The 20,799-nt window shown below is 37.3% G+C and overlaps 1 protein-coding gene across 2 annotated transcripts in view; it reads right to left on the bottom strand.

Moving 5' to 3' along the window:
• The window catches only part of LOC130419786 (extracellular matrix organizing protein FRAS1-like), a 77,419-nt gene that overhangs the window by 11,471 nt on the left and 45,149 nt on the right, over positions 1–20,799 (bottom strand). The window contains exons 29-50 of one of the 2 annotated variants that reach the window (XM_056746757.1): positions 19,267–19,426; positions 18,995–19,170; positions 16,904–17,020; positions 16,160–16,274; positions 14,550–14,687; positions 14,155–14,187; positions 12,643–12,774; positions 11,830–11,958; positions 11,476–11,723; positions 11,074–11,225; positions 9,604–9,766; positions 9,378–9,510; positions 8,662–8,852; positions 8,352–8,508; positions 7,436–7,699; positions 6,314–6,502; positions 6,093–6,212; positions 5,551–5,730; positions 3,924–4,048; positions 2,244–2,384; positions 1,465–1,692; positions 100–213 (exon numbers count right to left, since the gene is read on the bottom strand). In XM_056746757.1, the coding sequence (XP_056602735.1) occupies positions 100–213; positions 1,465–1,692; positions 2,244–2,384; positions 3,924–4,048; positions 5,551–5,730; positions 6,093–6,212; positions 6,314–6,502; positions 7,436–7,699; positions 8,352–8,508; positions 8,662–8,852; positions 9,378–9,510; positions 9,604–9,766; positions 11,074–11,225; positions 11,476–11,723; positions 11,830–11,958; positions 12,643–12,774; positions 14,155–14,187; positions 14,550–14,687; positions 16,160–16,274; positions 16,904–17,020; positions 18,995–19,170; positions 19,267–19,426 (3,405 nt within the window). The remainder of the gene's footprint in view (positions 1–99; positions 214–1,464; positions 1,693–2,243; positions 2,385–3,923; positions 4,049–5,550; positions 5,731–6,092; positions 6,213–6,313; positions 6,503–7,435; positions 7,700–8,351; positions 8,509–8,661; positions 8,853–9,377; positions 9,511–9,603; positions 9,767–11,073; positions 11,226–11,475; positions 11,724–11,829; positions 11,959–12,642; positions 12,775–14,154; positions 14,188–14,549; positions 14,688–16,159; positions 16,275–16,903; positions 17,021–18,994; positions 19,171–19,266; positions 19,427–20,799) is intronic. The other variant, XM_056746758.1, reaches the window with a different exon arrangement.

Below are 20,799 nucleotides of genomic sequence, written 5' to 3'. Positions count from 1 at the left end.
CCAGCCAGTGGGTGGTGCAAGTGGACCATTGTTTATTGAGATGCCAAGATCTCGGCACTCCAAAGCTTTGTCTAAATGAAAAAAGAATGACTGATCTACCTTATTGTCCATGTACTCCAGCCACTGCAGACCCAGGTTGGTGACGATTCGAGGGGTTCCATCATCAACAGGCAAAATATCAATTTTAAACTTCTGTGGAGCAGCTGTTACAACCTGAAACAAAGAACCAATTTTTAACAAACACATATAATGTAAAACATTCAGGCTTCCGTGTTTTAACCAATTGCATTCAAGGAACAACATTCACTTTTCTGTGTCATCCTCAGGTCTATGGTACAGTATCTTATTTAAATTCTAATGTTGAGTTGAGCTTGCTAAAGTGCTGAGTAATGCTGCTCCAGGTCTCTGTGATTAAATACTGTCACAGAACTCCTATTTTATCATTTTACAACAAGATGAGGTTCCCTATTTCCAATGTCCACTGGGAGACTATTTACCTCCCAGAGCCACTGACAGTGAGCTGACACAGCAAAAAGAGTAAATGCAATTGCAGATTGATGGGGATATTATGATGAAGAGAGAGACAAAGATGACATTTTGCGTCAATGCAGATGTTAATCAAATGGACTGGATTTTTAAGGTCATAGTGTTCAATGACCAAATATAGATAAAAATATAGTAACCATAGTTTAGTAACCTAAAATGTACAATAGCTTAACCATGGTATTTGTTGTAAAACTAAAGTATGGTAACTATGAGTGTTACAATATACTGGTATTCATACCTGTCATATTAAAAAACATCATTATCGTTGTTGGTTTAATTACAACAAATATCAAATACTACTACAATATAGCACCCATTTCAATCTTTATTGATGGTTTTACACAATGGTTACAAACTTTCCGCCTCCCTACCTTCGTATTTTGGATGTGATTCATTGGCCAAAAAAGAGAAAGCACAAAATAAACACAATTGAGGATGAATTTATCTTAAAACATTATTTATTAGGGCTGTTTAACGATAAAAAGCGATTAATCTGATCCAGAATAAAAGTTGTGTTTACATAATATATGTTTGTGTACTATGCATAATAATTTTGTATTTATTCAAACATACACATACATGTATATGTGTTTACCAATAATTTAAATTCTATATAAGTGTTTATTGATTTTTATATATTTATACATTTTATATCATATATTTATGAAATATATGCATGTATGTGTTTGCACAGCACATCGATATATTATCTAAACACAAACTTTTATTCTGAATGCGATTAATGGCTATTAATCATTTAACATCAATTTATTTATGAAAAAATCTATAGATATGGTGATAATATCGATATCGTGAAGTTATTGTGTAGTGAAAATCGGATATCGTCGCAGCCCAAACAGTGACACACTTCTTTACATTCCTAAGGGTTAAATTCGGATTTACATGAGATCTACCAACCTCTTTTCCACCCTCTTCGACAATGAAAAACATGTTGGTCCCGTCGCCGACAGTGAATGTGAATCTGTCTTTAAGAGAGTTACTGCCATCATGGTTGTAGCTGATGCGGTTCTGATAGATGTCGTCCATAGTGAAGGTGTTTGTCTGACGGTAATGTTGACCGTTGCTGGTACGCTCGATGGTACCATGACGAGGAGCCTGAACGATAGTGAATGTAATAGAGTCCTCCTAATAAAGAGAGAAAGACATTGTCAAACGTGTGGGAAATGAAACTAACACAAGTGGCTTCAATAGACAGATATCAGCTGTTTACACCAGTGAATGTGATAGAAGAGCAAAACAGTTTGTTATAACTCCACTTCCAGGTTTCCAGTTTTCCAATCCTTGCCCACTGATGGGCGTTCACCAAAGCAACAATTTTCCTAAGTAAATCTCCAGATGTATGCACAGTTTTCTAACAGTTGCAAAAGAGATGCGTTAATATGATATGATACTTTAAAAAAGACTATTTTTTTTAAATAGTTGAGGACAAGTCACTCATGAGAAGACAATGCATGGTTGCTTTCATCTATTTGTTGTATTGTTGATAAGATAAATGTAACTGCGTTATGAAAAGTGATAAGCTTATGATGGAGTGGCATCAAAACATAAACTTCCACTTCACACCCAACACATACCGCATTTTAAATTTGCAGAAACCCACACAATCCTCTCTAATAAGGAATATAGCTGCAAGCACAATTTGTGTAAACCAAGCAGCCGGTCTATCACCACACTACCTCTGTGTCAGCATCCGTGGCCTTCAGCTCAAACTCAGTGATGGTCTTCCTCACTCCCTCCTGCACTCTCATCCCTGGCACCTGCAGCATGGGCAGAGAGTCGTCCACTGGCCGAATCGTGATGGAGAATGACTGTGACATCTGGAAGCCCCATAGATCATTGTCAACGTTTACTCTTTAAGCCATAACATGTGATGACATTTATATTATGAATAATAACTAATCTAACATGTAGTGTCTAGCACACTGGAAATTTGAAAGATAATACAAGTATTATAAGTAGAGCTATAGCACATTTTCTGTGTCTACCATATGTAAAATCAGGTTTATCACATCCATCAGAATACTAATAAAAAAATAACATTGATTATTAATGCATTATTGCGTTATTGCGCATTAATGAATTATTGCGGCGACAGGCGAGAAGCAAGTGCTTTGTGCTACAGTAGTTTAAGCATGATGCAGTTATCATTTCAAATATCAAGTCCATTCGCACCCATTTGTGCACGCTGGTCTGAAACGAGGTGTTCAGGTGTATTGTCGGCAAGTTGCTATTTAGAATGTTTGATTATTTTGTCATTTTTACATTCTACAGTCATCATAGACTAGGCAGTAAAGTGATACTACTACTTACTGCACATAATAAACATTAAATATTGATGTTCACCTGCCATAACATCAAGTATAATAGTATAATGTGTCCCACAGCACTTTTTCCAAATTATATATCCAACAAAAAGATGTCAAAAAGATGTCAACAAAAAACATGGACCATATGGCATCATATTATATAATAAATTGTATACAAACACCTAGTTGTTGGTCTGACAACATAAATTCAATCGAAATGACAATGTAATCTACAAATTGGTTTCGATTCGAGCTCAAATCTATTTTCCTGCTAATTTGATCTCTGCAATTATCCAATCGCAGTTATTTGTAGAGATACAGAGAGACCATAAAGACAAGCAGTTTATAACCATTGGAAGACAAAGAGAGAAACAATGCAATAACTAATCCCTCATAAATCTGCGTTTTATTAAAAATGTTATAGTAATTTCTCTGAAAGGGACTATTAAAAATGTGTCCATAAATTGGGCAGCAAGGGAGTAGAGTCTTCCCACTGAGGGAATATCTCACTGTGGGCTTCTTGAATGTTCCAGAATGTGAATCCCCTTTTTACAGCCTCACTGGCCAGCTTGTGTTTGTTCAAGCACTTTCAGTTCTAATTAGTGTGTGTGTGGGCGTGTATGTGTTCGTAATGGAAAGAAAAGAGTTGCAGAAAGAAAGCGAACGAGAAAAAAGGAGAGGGAGTGGTGAGTTTACGAAATGTATGTACTCTGTTTGTGTTTATATTAGAGAGATCAGTGTTTTGTGGTAATTTTGTGCGGTGAACTAAAAGGTCATGGGTTAGTTTCCGAGGGAACAGACAACTCATGAAATGTGCCTTGAATGCAGTGTTAGTCGCTTTGGATAGAAGCATTTTCCAAATGCATAAATGTAATGTAAAAAGCCCCATCAAACATGCAGTGAAATGCGGCGCCAGGCGCGACGCAAGTGCTTTGAGCTACTGTAGTTTAAGGCTGATGCAGTTATCATTTTAAATATCAGGTGCATTCCCACCCATTTGTGCACGCTGGTCTGAAAGCGAGGAGTTTGTTGTCATGTTTGTGCACGTACCTCATTGACTCCATCAGACACCGTGAAGGTGAAGTCATCAGAATGCATCTCTTCTTCACTGGTGTGGACGTACTGAATGTTGCGAGAGGTGAGGTCAGCCTGGGTGAACGTGCTGATACGTGTTCCTGTAACAGCATCAGACCGCAGTCAATCTCCCTGGTGACCGGCAGCCCACATCCCCTACTGCGCTCCGTATCAAATTATCATGTAAACTCATTTGCCACCATTATAAATATCCACAGATCAACTGATATGGATGAATAAAACATGCACCAGAAATTCTATCGAGTGCAATATCACCGAGTCAAATGCGGTGGCTGATGTTGTTGGCCAGAAAGATAGGAAAGTGAATACAGATTTCTTCCTCAGCCACTGCTTAGCATTTATAGCCAAACAGAAATCTTGTTGATAATCTTGGTATTTGAATATTTTTGCATGAATATATGAATGTTAAAACTACAAATTAGAATAGAGTACAAGTTGCGAAGGATTGATGTAAAACAGACATATGTGAACTGTGTGAGATTTTCAACATTGGCTGTTTTGTACAAAGGATACAAAAGAAGAAAGTACGAATGTAATATTTGTAGCCTTTGTGCACTTTTATCTATTGGCTTCCTGCCCTTTTCATCAGAAAACTGTTAATTATGCAATATTAAAACACTAAGCCCGTCTCAGTCAGTTTCGTATCTATTTCACTAATGCACATTTTCAACAGGATTTCTCGCTATGTAAATAAAAACAAGTGCAAAGCACTTAAAATGTAAACTGTGAGTCCCTTCGCCTTAAAATATTCATACACAGTCACAATTCTCCAGTGTTCTAATTTGCCAAGGCTGAAGTGAAACTTGTATGTGTGCGACATTAAAATTCATTTGTTTTTACACCAGATGCAAGTGAGCATGCCAGTAAACGGCAGTATGCCAAAATCTGAAAAACAATTTGCATTGTAGCACTTGATTCAGTCAAGCAGTGATTTTGTGATCCTCCTTACAAAAATACAACACGGTACAAGTGCGACCGTACCCTGTGACCATGTCGAATTGTAATGTTTTGTTATACTGTGGTCAGTTGCCACCACTGGAGTGCTTAAATATGGGCTAAAATAAAGTTTTCCTTATCTTCCCAAATAAAACTAAGAGTGCTCTTTGTTATCTTCTGCTGAAGATGGCAAGCTTAAACAAACTATACTGTATATCTTCCCAGAAAACCCTTCACAAGCACTGTTCAAGTGTGGCCAACATTTATAAATGTACTGCTTTGCTGAATACCCCATAGAGCAGCAAGACCGCAGGCTATAAATACACATTATGATCTCCCATGGCTCTATAAAGTAAATCTATACAGATGCTGTATTATCTTTGTGGGCATTTGTTTTATGAGAACACAAGGTAGATACGTGTATTTAGTATGTGACAGATTTGTGACTGGTTATGTGTTACACGGTCCTCTTGCAATAGCAAGTCTGTGTGAAATTTCCCCAGTGACCAGCAGCCCACCACTTTATATACTGCACTTTCTATCAAATAGTAATGTAAACTCATTTGCCAGCATTACAAGTCCCCTACGGATCAACTGAAATGGCTTTATTCAAGTTGCACGGGATGTATGGAGGGTGGGTGCGTACCCGGGTTGCTGGAGTGTTCTAAATGTCCGAGCTGAGGCTGTTTGGTAATTCTGTAGACGAGTTCGTCAGGTTCGCTGTCCTGATCGGTAGAGGAGAGCTGCAGTGTCGTGATCTTCTTCAGTGTGTTCTCATCCAAAACCAAACCCTTATTAACCACCACTGCGGGAGGAAGTCTGTCCTCTGAAAGAGAAAAAGAGACGGAGAAATGTTTGTAGGTACCAATATAAATCAAAACATCCCTTAAAAGACATTAGAGGTAATAGGTGACATCATTTGACAAAAATGTATCCAAATATGTTTATAAAACTTAAAGTTTAAATTACATACGGTGTAGTATGTATTGCACAGTTTATAAATATAACAAAGACACAGGAACTTATCATATGACCAAATATATTATTTATAATATTCATTAATGCTCATCCAACCAAAAAACATTTTTATGACTGCCATTTACAAGGTATTAAAAAAAACAATCAATCCCTGAAATAAAAAACCTTTGCAGTCAAGAAAAATATTTTTGTTTTAACTTCTCAGCTCACCCAGAACGCTAATGAAGAAAGACTGGTCAATGACTCTGTTTCCCTCAGGGTCCTCCAGGTTGAACTTAAAAGAGAAACTACCGCCATCTTCTCCCTTTTCATGAATGTATTCCACATAGCCTGACAGATGAGACGCGAAAACCACATGAGACAATGCAGCAATGCTTACAAGTTCACTGCCGATGACTATTAATGAGAGAGAAGATCAACTGAGGGAAAACCTTTGTTGATGTCATCTTGGGTGAAGCTGGTGACAAGTCCTTTAACGGATATCTGAGCCTTGTGTTTGCCCGTGTTCAGCAGGAGAGAGCCCACACTCGGGTCTTTAGTGAGGGTAAAGCGCAGCTTCAGGTCATCCGAGTCTATGTCTGTACCTTTCAGATGCTGCTCCGTGATCTTTGATGAGGAACCTGTTGAGACAGAAATTGCAGAGACATTGGAGTTATTTATTAACAATCAACTTAATTTGTCTAGATATGAACTTCAGTTATTCAGAGCAGTAGTTAAGGTTACAGTTTTGTAATGAATGTGTGTGCAAAAGCTTCTAAAGAACTCCAACAATCCACAGTAAATCATGTTTGATATATAGGCCTACTGCTACTAAACTACTGAAAATGAAATGAAAATAAGCTTTTCTTAATTATACATTAGCATTCTGCGTTATTGCATCCTTGTGCTCACGCTCTACATCATCACCAACTGTCAAAATCTGGTTTCCATGCTCAAGAACACAAGGATAGAGAGCACAAGAAAGTACCAGGATGCGTTCTTGATATCAAGGATCAGAGCCGATCCTCCCTAAACACAGACTACGCATGTCAAAACTTTACTGTTCATAGAAACGTGAGCAGTTTCGTTTCAATAAACAAACTACTTCAAAAACAAGACATACAAATACTGAACTCGAATAAATAAAATAATTAAATAGAAAATTAAATGCTTTAATAAACACTGATAGCTTCTGGTTGGTTTTCCTCCTAATGCTGCTCACAACTGATAACAAATATATTTTAATAGACCTTATCGTTTAAAAGTTTGCGTGATTTTTTTTACTGCTGAAGTTAGAAAAAATAAGAGGAATAAATTATTTATTATAACCGGCTTTTCTGTCACATTACCGCAAACACAAAGGCAAGTCATTTTTAATGTCATTTTGTGGTTCCTTTTTAAGGTATCGGTTTAGGCACTGGTATCAGTTCATTGTAAAAAAACCTGACCGATACCAAATCCTAGTGAAAGTACACATTTAAAAAAATATATTGTTTTTACATAAAGTCAAATTTCATTGGAACAAATTCTGTGAACACTTATTCAGTGTGGGCCTGAAAATGAGCTATATTGACCTGCTGCAATCTGTAGTCCTCTATTGAAAGTGACTCTAGGGCCTTCTTTCCTCCTAATGTCCATGCTGATCTCCAGACGGCCCGTCTCTGTGTAGATGCCGTCTGTCACTGAAAACTGAATCTCGTCTGTCCCAGAACTATGTCCGTCTGGAGTATAAACCAGCAGCTCATCTAGAACGTCCTGGTAGGTGAATGTGGAACCCTGCTGAAGGATCTTGCCATTCTCGAAAGGCTGGGAGTAGAACTGCCTTCTGCGTAACTTCCCTGGAGGCACAAAAACCCGAACCCAATTTAGGAAGAATTTGAAGATCTTTGGAAGAATGTCAGCAACAAAACAGATCTCATCCCCCATTGACTCCTATAGTGTTTATTTTCCCTAATATGGCAATAAATGGGGATTGAGATCTATTTGGTTACTTACATTCTTCCAAATATCTTCCTTTGTGTTCAGAACGAAGACATTTACACAGGTTTGAAACAAATGGAGTAAATGATGACAGAATTTTCATTTTTGGATGAACTATCCCTTTCAGCCAAACCTAATGCTTAAAGAAAGCAAAAGTAAGTTTGGTCATATTTACAGTATAAACAAAAGTTAACCCACACACAGAAACAGAAATATTACAGAGAAGTAGACGCTAACGCTTCACATTCTTCATAAAACTCCAGAGAGCTGCTATGAACACCTCGACATGCATCCATTAAAAGTTTAACCAATGAAGCCCTGTGGGCCGTGGCCTTGCCACCGGCTCACTAGTCAAAGGCTGAGCCAGAATGACAAACACATCAATCAGCCATACAGGAGCCAGACGGAACGGTAATGTGGCATATAATGGATGTTTGCTGAAGGCTGGCCATGAGTGAGCGACAGTCTGAAGGGAACTGGACTGGGGGGAGAAAGAGAGAGAGAGCTTACCGTATACTGGCCTCTTGATGACGGTAAGGAGGAGTTCATTCTCAGGTGTGTCGTGGTCCAGCACATTCAGAGAGGAGTTAGTGATGACCACACCTGAGTTCTCCTCCACTTGGATGCTGTTTACCGACACGATGGGGACTCTTTCCTCCTTGGTTTGCTGTAACATACATCAAATAACATCTTACATTTATGAACTACTGTAAGCAAAGACTTTACAATATAAAATCTCAAATGAGAATTAGTTTATATTGGGAACAGTTGTTTAGTTATTCTAGTTTAGTTATAGAAAAAACACTCTTTGGTCCAATACCTGGATGTCTATAGTAACATCAAAAGCCTCTGTTTGGCTTGATCCATCACTTATGTAAAAGCTAAAGACGTCCTGGTGGATGTTGGGCAGGAGGATGTTTTGGACGTAGAATATATGGTCCGAAGTGAGATCTTCTATAGTAAAGGGAACGTCAGGGCTGATGACACGAGATCCACCGATCGTTCCCACTGCTGGACACAATGGAAACACACCATAAGCATGCAGACAGCATTTTATCGCAAACAAAATTTCTGGGCCTAATTTTCAAATAAGTAATTGATTTTTGAACACAAACAACTACTAAATGACTGCCTTAAAAACACAAGAGAGCCTCGGCGTGTCAGTTGCCAGGGAAGAATTGGCTAATGTAAATAAAAAGCTGCCAACTTCAGAGGAACACTACAAACCCGAAAAGATAAAACCAGTGAGTGTTTAGAAGTAGATACATCAAAGTGAACATCAGACTTCATCTGCGCTTCTGATGAAAAACAACATTTTGTACAACTGTAGTTTGGTGTTTATGTTTCAGGGAGATCTGCATCTCTCCCTTTCATCTTCACCACTCAAAGAGGTAGCCTGAACGAAGGCGAATGTGTCTGAATTTTGCACATCTGTAAATCTGCTCATGAATAAAACAAGCAAACCAAAATGACTTGGAAAGTTGACACCACATCTTGCTCAGCTCTCGTTTGTATGCACGGGAGGATGCGACTCACCTGAATTTGAGTTCTCAATGAAGCCGTACTTCGGTTGAGTGATCAGCCACACCAGCAGATCCTTTCTGGGCGTGTCTGGGTCATATGCAATAATGTGATTGGCTGAGATTTGCACTCTGCCTCCTTCCTGTACCTAAACACAAGAAACACCCATAGAGGTTATTGGGAAGAAATGTAGGTAGTAGATCCAGAAGCACAGGAATGTTAGACAGATGAAAGTGCTCACCTTAATGCCGCTGCGGACGGTGACGACAGGTGGCTGCTTCTGAGCAGAGGTGATGGTGATGGTAAACATCTGATTCTCCAGACGATTGTTCTCGCCATCATACACAACAAAGTGGAAAATGTCGGTCACTGGCTGGTTGCCAGTTTCAAAAGACGTAACATACCTGTTTGAAAATCAGACACCATTTCCAACCTTTAAAAAAATTAATTTAAATATTTCCCATGTAACACAAATGTTGCATTTCCTTTAAAAGGACACCACCAGATTAAAAAAGCCAAATTTCGGCGAAATAACTTCATTGCCTGAGAGAATTGTTTCATATTTCTGTTATGGATTCTTATTGCATCAAAGCCAATCATGCTGTGTTTAAATTCAACTCTTCTCAGCGGGACTCCGCAGCTTAAAGCAATTAAAGAAGCTCAAGCTGTAATGCATGTTAAGCTTCCCCAAGCAGTCCAGTTCTCTAAACATTTTACAAGGCTCATTATTTTGATCAATATTTACATAAACTAACCAAGCAATGGTGTACTTATAATGTTAATGACTTGAGAAACATATGAACAAAAATCGCATTATATATTCTAAACAACTATGGGATTCTCGCACATATGGAAATATAAGCATATACAGCCGCAGAAACAATTAACAGACCATTTCCATTTTGTTGTTCTGATTTAAGATTTTAGTATTTATACGTATGCGTACAGGTAAAACTATAATTTTGGTTTCATTTTGTGAACTTCTAACAATATTTCTACCAAATTTTAGATTTGCAGAAAATGAAATTTGGAGAAACTGGACAAAAAGATGTTCTGTATTTTTACAGATCTCAAATATTGTAAAGAAAACAAGTTCATATTCCCTTCAGCAATACAACAGTAATATTAATATAGTTATACTAATTATGTACAATATTTAGCAAACATTTAAATTTTATATTTTTATAAGATGACCTTGATTTTTATTACAGTTTTCATGTCTGTTGTCATGCTGTCAGTCTTTTACATTGCTGTTGGACAACTTTATGTCACTCCTGAGATTTGATTTTGTTCAAAATTCAACAAACACTGGACCGGAATGGCCACAATACATCCAGAAATGGTGATTTGATTTTTTCCGCATATAATATATTCATTATTTATCTACAGCCATGGAAAAAAGCCACTCCAATTTTGCCTTTAATCTACAAACATTGCATGTTTTTGTTACTTTGAATGGTTTGTCATGTCATGTTTTTTGCAAATAAATGCAAATAAAAACACATTTCATGACAGAAATGTTGTCACTATAAAACATAATCTTTCTTAATCACGTACATATAAATACTACATTTCGAAAAACGACACTTTGGAAAGTTTGGAGTGGTTTTCAAAAAATGTTCTTGACTGCAGGTAAATTTCATTGACAATAAATATGTTAGAACAACAAAGTTACAAACCATGTATAATACGGCTGAGGCAGAGTATTTACCTGATTTTGTGGTTGTTGATGTCTGCCATGGTAAAGGAAGAATATTCACTAAGCTCCTCATGGTCTGTTTCTAATTTGGTTCTGGTGAGGATTCCGTACATTGGCAAAGACATTAGCTGCACATAAATGTTCTCATCTGCAGATTCATCATCCTAAAAGACATTGACAAAAAACTTTTCAAGTCACACTGTGGAATTTTAAAAGGATGTTTGTTTATATACTTTAAGACAAACCATGTGCAAATTCACATATTTAAAAATGAAGAAATTATTTTCAGCAGAAAGAACTTGAAATATGTGATGATCAATGATGAGTTTTAATACAGGGGCACTTTAAGAACTATGTTTTAATGTGAATGGTAAATGAAACCTATTTTCTATGACTGAATGTTTTGTTCCTCACCACATAAGCCAAGTGTGATCGTCTGATGCTGCTGCTGCTCTTCTCCGCCACCTCCATGGACAGCAAGGCCTCAGGGTCACGTCTGGGTGCGTCACCTTTGACCTCCGACACCAACACCTGCACTGTAATTGAGGTCATAGAGAGCCCATCCGTCACAGAGAAGGTCATGGAGTCTTCCTCTGTGGTGAGACCGGCATGCGCATACTGCAGAACGTTCCTGGTGATGTCACCGAAGGTGAAGATGTCACCTGAGGTAGAGGCAAGTTGAATAAATAAACAAAGTTAGCTACTCTCCAAACATGAAGAAGAGGCATGGCCAACACAACACTGGGGAGAGAAAACAGAAGCGGTTACCATTGACCATCTCGATTTTGGAACCAAGTTCCACTCTCATAAGAGTGCCATGGAGAGGCCCTTCCACAAGCTCAAACTCCAGTTCATCAGGAGCCGTGTCAGCGTCTGTCACAGCTAACTGCCGTGCACCTACAGAACATGAACATGGTTTTTTTTGCAAATTTAAAACATTTAATTAGAAAAAAAACGTGTTCCATCGAGTGACAAATTAACTCTTTAAGCAAATAACTTAATATTGGTTTTACATAAAGTCTACATTTTTTATTATTTATATTGTTCTTCTATGTATTATTATTATAATTGTATTATTTTATTTATAATAAATATTATTTGTAATAAATTATTATTACAGTATAAATTGTTATTTAGTTATTATACTGTTAATATTATTATTGGTTCTAATGGCGAAATGGTAAAACATTTATATTATTTATAAGTCGCTTTGGATAATAGCATCTGCTAAGTGTAAATAAATATAAACATATAAACTGATTAGTCCTATAGAGCAACTGAAAATGAATAAGACTCGTAAAACTTGTATTGGGTACATTTCTTTAACAATTCAAATGTATTATTATTATTAGTAGTAGTAGTAGTGGTATTTATTATATTTTTATTTATAATAAATATTATGTGTAATCAAATATCATTTTATTATTGGTTCTAATGGCAAATTGTTAAAAACTCCATTACTTGTAAGTGTAAATAAATAAGTCTGAATATGAACTGATAAGTTTTATAGTTCAAAAAGAATACACCTGTATAAGCGCATTACACAAAAGCATAAGGAATTTGTAAAATAGCCATCCTTACCCACTGGTGCCCTGCCCCCCAGGGTGACCTCCAGCAATGGATCCAATATCTGAAAGACCGGCGGCTGCTGATGATTGACCAACAACAGGATAGAAAAGTCCATCTCTGGTGTCTTATGCTCCCCATCAGATACTGACATAAGACAATGATTCATACAGAGGAATAAATCACAGGAGCACATTCACATTCAAATCATTCAGTTTTGACCTTCAGGTCAGTTCTGTCTTCTGCACTTCTGCTCAATATAACACAGATGAGCGAGTGTAGCAAGGATACGAGGAGGATGAATCAAAGAGATAGGGAGAGCGAGAGGATAAAAGAAATCCAACAGTATGTCATCTCTTACTCCTTCAAAATGATTGCGTACAGAAGAAGCAGACTACAAGGACAACAAGGCACATGGAACAATTCAACGTTAGTACTAAAATTAAAAAATCATTCTTCAAGGGTCTCTTAAAGGGAGCACCGTTGACTTAACCTCTTATTGTTCCAAACTTTCACTGAATACGAAAAAACATATTTAGAAGATTGTTTGTATCAAAGCAGTTCTGAACTACACCTAGTTTGGCATTTTCTTCAAAATATCTTCTTTTATGTTCAACAGAACAAAGAATTTATTACAGTTTTAGAGCCACATGAGGTTAAATCCCTTTAATATTTTATATTAAATCTGCATTATTCTACTGCTTTCTTAAATTGTATATAATTTCTGAAAATGCAACTTTATATGTATTGTAGTACACTTATTACTATAAAACTACCATAAAAAAAATAATATAATGCATTTAGGCGGAAACAGCAAAAAGGATTTTTTTTACAGGAAGCAATGGCACATTAATTCTATACTGTTGTGTCAATTGCAACTGCTTTTTTACTGTAACACTTTTGATTCAAAGAACATACGCTAATTCCTAAAAAAGAGAAAACAATGACAAAAGAAATGTGTAAATTTGGACTGTGAAAGCTAACAAGGATATCAACCACTGAGGTGTTAGACACACCATGTTATTTCTAACTGTTTATTATCCCGTCTTGTTGCTTCCTCAGTGCTTCCAGTTGAGAATACAATTGCAATGACAACTCCAGCGAGAAATAAAAGTGCATCCTAACACGGAAACTGCTGTTGTCAGTGCAACTTTATACTTCATTCATAACACTCTATTACAACACCACTAAAAGGAGTTTTTCTGACATATTGCTATTCATTTCCATATAAGGACGCATAAGGGCACACGTGCAGCCGCGGCACTGATTCATAGCTGCTGCGAGAAGAAGACGGATGCACAGTCGCGCTCTCCTGTCAGGCAGAATAAAGCGCCTGGATGGACTTCAGAAAGAGAGAAAATGATATTCCCTCTTATGGGAGAGAAGGCCCCATAAATAAATAAGAGTCGTATACAGTGTTTAAGGGAGGAAGAATTGAATTCTGGGTTTGGTGGAAGCGCATAGGGAAAATAGAAAAGTAGAACAGAGCCGCGAGGTGGGATACAGAAGCCATAAGTGATTATATACCTGTAAAATGGAGACTCACGGATTCTGGAAGACCTGTAGGAATGAAATAGTGTTAGTGGTTACTTTCACGAACACCTGCTTAAAAAGCAAAAATTAGAGAGCAGGGTGAGAGGGCTTTTTATATCTATAGCTTATGCTTAACAGGTGAGCAATCTCTAACAATGCTGCGTGTGACTGTTCAGAGGAGCAAATTAGTACTAAATGAAGCACATTCACTAAAGAGCCTTCAACATAAAGCGCACACATCAAAAATGCACAGTTATATTTGTGAACTCATTAGTTTTTTACAAATTCATTAAATTACGCCGTGCACTTGCACAGCCAAATGTGATATGGTTTTGTTAAAGAAAAGAAAACAGCTCTCTATTTTTCCTATTTTGGCCATTGAGACTAACCTGTAAAAGAATACTGATAGAGCTCCTGGAGATGAGAGGGGGCTTGTGGGGGCCTGTAGATTATTTTGCCACTGTCTACATCAGCCTGGGTGAAGACACGCACATGCTGGTAAGGTCTGTCCCTGTGCTCCAGCGCACCTGGAAGTAAATTATTATAAAATATTAAATGCAGCTTTCAGACCAGATACGTTTTGCAATTTTCTAGAAGAAAATTGCATACCACATTAAAAATGGGGTAACATGCTATTTCATGCATTCTGAATTCTTTACATTGTTAAACATGCTGGCTTCCACATCACTCGGCTGACGGAAATTTAGCTATGTTTGTTTGCTCACTGCATTTTGATGATAAATGTTATATGAACGGTGGATATAACGCTGGATTTGGAGATCGTTTGAAACGGATAGATGCCGCGGTCCCAGCGCTAAAAGATGCCGGACATGAAACCCTTTTAAAGGGATATTTCACTAACAAACCAACATTTCCCCATGTTTTACTCACCCTCAAGGCATCCTAACTGAATATAGGTTTCTTCTTGAAGAATAATGCAGTCGTAGTTATAATACCATGTATCATTTTACTTCCAAGCGGCAGAATGGGAGTGAATGGGTGTTGACCTTCAAAAAGTGCATCAATTGCTCAAGGAATGGCTCGACACGGCACCGTGGTCTTAACAAAGTTCTTCTAAAGCGAATCGATGCATTTGTAAGAGAAATATACACACTGACAACAATATTAACGATAATGTCTAGCATCCTTTATCCCTCGTGTCTGGTGTAGACATGGTATAAGCGTTTTTTGACTATAATGTTTATAGGAAAGTGAAGCGTTACAGCCACACTATTGAACATTTGCTCAAGGGTTCCCCCATGTGGTTGATAATCGAAATTTAGTCCGTTACCAATGTCATAAATAATATCGCTGATCAAGTTACCCGTGAGTACCCGTTATACGTAATTTTTCAATTAAGCTGATGAAAATGCATAAACGTTGTTTGGAAACCATTTCGCACTCTTCCACAGACAGGGGCTTGTGTACCGACCCGAACACAGCACTTAAAGATTGTGGTTATAGCCTCTACGAGGCTCCTCAGGTAGCAGCGTGAGTAGAATTTGTCCAGTTAAGGGTTGTTCTACCCCTGAAATAATTTTAGAGACATTATTTTTAGGTCTTAAAAAATACAAAGTGTTGCTTTAATAGGAATAAGGGATGAAATTAGCAGTGTGCCATATGACCTGGGTTGGACTCAAACCCGGGTCTCATTGAGTACATAATGTCTTTATATTACCGCACTTCTCAGGTTACTGCCTCATCATTTTGTTCTGTTCCTTATTTGTAAGTCGCTTTGGTTAAAATTGTGTGCTTAATAAATAACTTGTAACCCATCTTTTGGAAAGCATAATTATTATTAGCATCCGAAACACTGAAGAACCGCATGAAGCTTTAGAATAATCATTTGAATACCCTCTCAGCAGGTTTCACCTTGGACATACACCGTTTCATATTTAATAGAACAGAAAGAAGAAGAAAACAAAACTATCAGGCTACCATTATGGCTGAGTGAGTGCCCTTCTCTTAATCCTTATGACAGTAATGGAGGTTTAGTTACCGTGGCCTGAGGTGAGCGGTTTGGTGATGTTGTAGACAAGCTTGTCGCTGGGCGTCTCAGAGTCAGTGAAGGAAAGAGCCGAGGGAGATATCACAGTCACACGATCTTCAAGTGCCTGCATACACACACACAACCAAAAACATTTACACAGATGAAGACAACGATGTCTAGAGATCACACGCATCAGTTGGCGGTCCAGGGCAAATCAGAACAGATTGTCATGAATAAAATAAAGCAGCCTTGAATAAAGTAGGTCTGACTTGAAACCTTTTTTCATTTTACCCTATTTAGTAACTTGCAATTTACTGCGAATGTTTGAAACAACTTTGGCCTTCAATAGATAGAATTTCCATAAAACAATCTTACATATATTTATGTCCTTCATAAGTGAGATGTATAATTTTTTCATCAAAAGGAATTTTAATTTACACTGTGATGACTTCCTCACAACAGGCTTTGTAAGTTCTCATGTTTGAACCCAAAGTAGCACCCAAATTCTATTGGTTAAATCAATGTTGCTATTTTTTGCTTATAGTTGCCTATATAGCTTATTTAAGTGAGAGAGGAGGACGCATTTTTAAAATAAGAAACACAAACAGTTTACCTATACCTGCTCATATTTGACTAACCATCACAAAAGTACAAGTTTTAAAAAGTGGTTTTACATCAAAGTCTGTCTAGAGAACATCATTTAAACATCTTTCAGCCGGTGAACCTTTTCATCTCCTGCTCTTTGTATCTTACATTGATCTGCAGGTCTACTCCAGGCGAGAGCTGAGGCAGGCCGGGGGTCTGCGGCATCACTCCTATAGTAAAGGTCTGTGTATCACTCAGAGTCTCTGGATACACCTCACTTGAAACCTACCAACAAAATCACACACAAACACTTAAAATCTACATTTTAACACTGTAAGGTTATACAGTATTTATATTAGAAAATACGGCATATGCAGCTGTTTAGATTCAACTGTATATAATAGGGTAACCTCTCAACATTAAAGGTACAGTTTACCCAAAAATGAAAATTCTGTCATGAATTACTCGACCTCAAGTTGTTCAAACCTTTATAAACTTATTTGTTTGTTTGAACACATAGAAGATGTATTGGAGTAGGTGAGACGAGACCGCGAGTCGAGTCCGGTGAGTGATGAAGAGCGTCAGCTGTACACGCACCAGTCTCGTATCATGGAGGAGATTGGGAGCATAAGAGGACGAGTGACCGGACCATCAATGAGAGAGGACCAGGCCTGGATTTTACTTGTGGTTTGTTTTATTCGCGAGCAGTCGTCCGTGAGGGGCTGCCGACTGTCTTTTTACTTTGTTGTCATTTTATTAAATGTTTAAATGTTTAAATGTTTGCAGGTTCCCGTCTCCTTCCTTTTAATTGAACCTTATTACAGAAGATATTTGGAAGAATTTAAAATACTGAGATTTCTGGTGCACCATTGACTAACATTAAATTAACATTAAATTCTTCAAAATGTTTTCTTTTGTGTTCAACTGAACAAAAAAATGATACAAGAATTCTTTCTAGTATGATAGTCAATGCTTCCTCAAAAATCTCTATTGCTAACATTCTTCCATACATCTTTCTGTCTTCAACCGAACAAAGACATTTACTCAGGTTTGAAACAACTTGAGGTTGTGTAATTCATGACAGAATGTTTATTTTTGGGTGAACTATCCCTTTAATATAAAACTCTTAATTTAAACTGACCTACTCTATATGTTATGCGTTACGCATCCGCTGCTAATTCATTACAGTTTAAAATGTCTTTTGCTAAATGAGTAATCACATTACAAATAGAATGAGATATGAAAACACAATATGAAAACAATAACACGCCTCCAGAATGTAAACAAAACTGTGTCGAACCATTAAAACACAAATTTTATTAAATGATGTCTGCGGCATCAATTGAGCCCCAGGCAAGATGAGAAGAGAAAAGAACTGACGATTTTTTCTGTAGGAGGACAAAAACACACTTGTGTCAGGATTCTTTAGGGATTTAAAGAAATACTCCACTTTAGAATTACAATGTTATGCTAAGTCTCTCACCCTCATGTCATCCAAGACCTCCATGTCTTTATTTCTTCTGTAGAAACTAATCCAAGGTTGTTGAGGACAACATCTTGGCTCTTTCTCCATATAATGGATTTAATGGGGGGCAAACTGATTTAAGGTCCAACTATCAGTTTCTTCGCAGCTTTAAATGGCTGACCTTACCAACGTGATTACCTATTACGGTAAGTCGTGAACGCATAACACGGTTGGGTGCAAGCCATGTATTTGTGGTTGAATAGTATAATTTTTTGAAGAAATTGACTATTTGTTTCGCTAGAAAACACCTTAATATGTATATGATAATATATGATATTTGGACCTAAATCAGATTGCCCCCAACTTAATCCATTATATGGAGGAAGATCTGGAAATGTTTTCCTCAACAACCTTGGATTCGTTTCTAGACAAGAAATAAAGACATGGACGTCTTGAATGACATGAGGGTGAGTAAACAAGCATAACATTTTAATTCTAAAGTGAACTATTCCTTTAAGGTGATGAATTGAAATAGTCTGAATGTACTCTAATACCTCTTACAATGATTCCACACTGGATTTGACGACACAATAGCTTATTTATAATAGAGCTATGTGGTTAGACTGGTGAAGAAGAAGCAGGACAGATGGACACATCTGCCGAATGAATGTCCATGTTTCGTCTACCTTACCATGAGATTCATGTTGACTTCTACACTGATCTGAAAGTATAATGGTGTTTGTGTGATGTGTGGTCTTGGTAAACCATAAGCTTCATGACAGAACTTATGTCACCTGAAACTGAAAAGTGTCTTTCTGTGTTCCAGATCCGTAATGTCTATACCAGACAGTTCCCTCATTAATATCCTGCTGTGTAAATGAACTTGTAGCTGTGGTGTCCTTGCCATCCGGATGGAACTGCCAAGCCTCCACCGGACCGTCAGCAGGCATATACACCAGCACAATCTCCCCTACAGGCACACACATATGACTCTTTTTGTTATTTGTTGCATTAAATAAAAAGGAAAGGAGGGAAGAAAAGACAGTATAAAATCAAATGATAATACCGTATTTGGGCTGTCCGTTCTCTGAGTTGATGGTGTAGAGGATTTCAGAGTCACCGGTTCCTTTGAACTGAGCGTTGAGACATTTCTTAGACAGTTGTACCATTCCTCCTTCTTTGACCCAGGTCTTAGGCACTGAACGCAAATGAGTTGTCAACCCAACCTATAAAGAAATCATGATTGCAATTGACGTTTATTTTTTCACTTAAAGGGATGGTTCATCCAAAATTAAAATTATGTCATCATCAAAGAAAGTCATACAGGTTTGGAATAACAAGAGGGTGAGTAAATAATGACAGAATTTTCTTATTTGGGGGAACTGTCACTTAAATAACAGCATGTGGATCATAATGTAAAGGAAAAGTTTCGCAGTTTCAAAAGTTGATGATCAGGTAATTGTGTTATTTGCAGTTGAATAACGAATAGAAACCTACAAGAAAAGCACTTTAGATTGAGAAACATCAAGACTTTCGGCACAAATCTCAAACGTCAATGCATTCATACCTACTCAGCCATTGCTACGGTACAAATCTTAGATCATAAAGCTTTGTGGCTCTGAACGCTAGCTCAGGAGCTCATTGTGGTGAATAAGATCCTCTGCTTCACAGATAATCAAAGACTTTCAAGGATGTGGGGTGATGAAAGCTCAGATTCACAAAGGAAGCACCTTGGCACCTATCCACCGTCATCCTGCTGAGCCTGATTGTCCCTGTGAGCTGAGAGCGGAATGGATTCACTCACAGGTCAAAAAGACTTGTTATAAAAGACCTCACAGCTTAATCCACAAATATGTGCAGATTTGTTTTTTCTTGTCAGATCAATTTAAATGAAAACTGACCAATAAATTTGTTTTGTTTGTTTAAAACGATGTCGTAAGGGTTGTAAAAGCTGTAATCTATACTGTCATCTCTGTTAGAAACATAAATTTGCAGGTAACTTTGTGTTAAAGTCAAATGACGTTCAACTGATATTAAAATATGACATAAAGAGCTTGTATTATATTTTATTATATAAGGGTGTTTTAGGTTAGGAACAGTTTCCCCAAAAACACAAATTCTATCATCATTTATTCACCATCACACTGTTCAAAACCTGTATATGACTGTTTCTTCTGAGGACCACAAAAGGAGATGTTTTGAGAAATGTCTCAGTGGTTCCATACAATGGAAGTCATTGGGGTCCAATGTTGTTTGGCTACCTGTTCATCAAAAAATCTTCTTTTGTGTTCTGCAGAAGTAAGCTGGTTTTGAATGACAGGAGGGTGAATTAACGGTGAAAGAATTTTCATTTTTGGGTAAACAAACCCATTATGGAGACAGTTTAACAGAACTTTTAATTAAAAACGTTCCAGATCGCAGCTTTACATCAACTTTACAAATTATTGTACAATGAGTTTATTTAGATATAAAGCATGGGTATTCAATTAAAGTGCCACAAGGTCCAGCCTTTATATTTTCTTCCAAACGGAGGTCCAGACAATATGTTTTTTTTGAAAATAGATAAATATTGAATCAGTTGGATGTACTGTATATACTG

This window comes from Triplophysa dalaica, chromosome 4 (assembly GCF_015846415.1).
Source record: "Triplophysa dalaica isolate WHDGS20190420 chromosome 4, ASM1584641v1, whole genome shotgun sequence".
NCBI lineage: Eukaryota > Metazoa > Chordata > Actinopteri > Cypriniformes > Nemacheilidae > Triplophysa > Triplophysa dalaica.
This window is presented reverse-complemented; position numbering and strand designations above follow the sequence as displayed.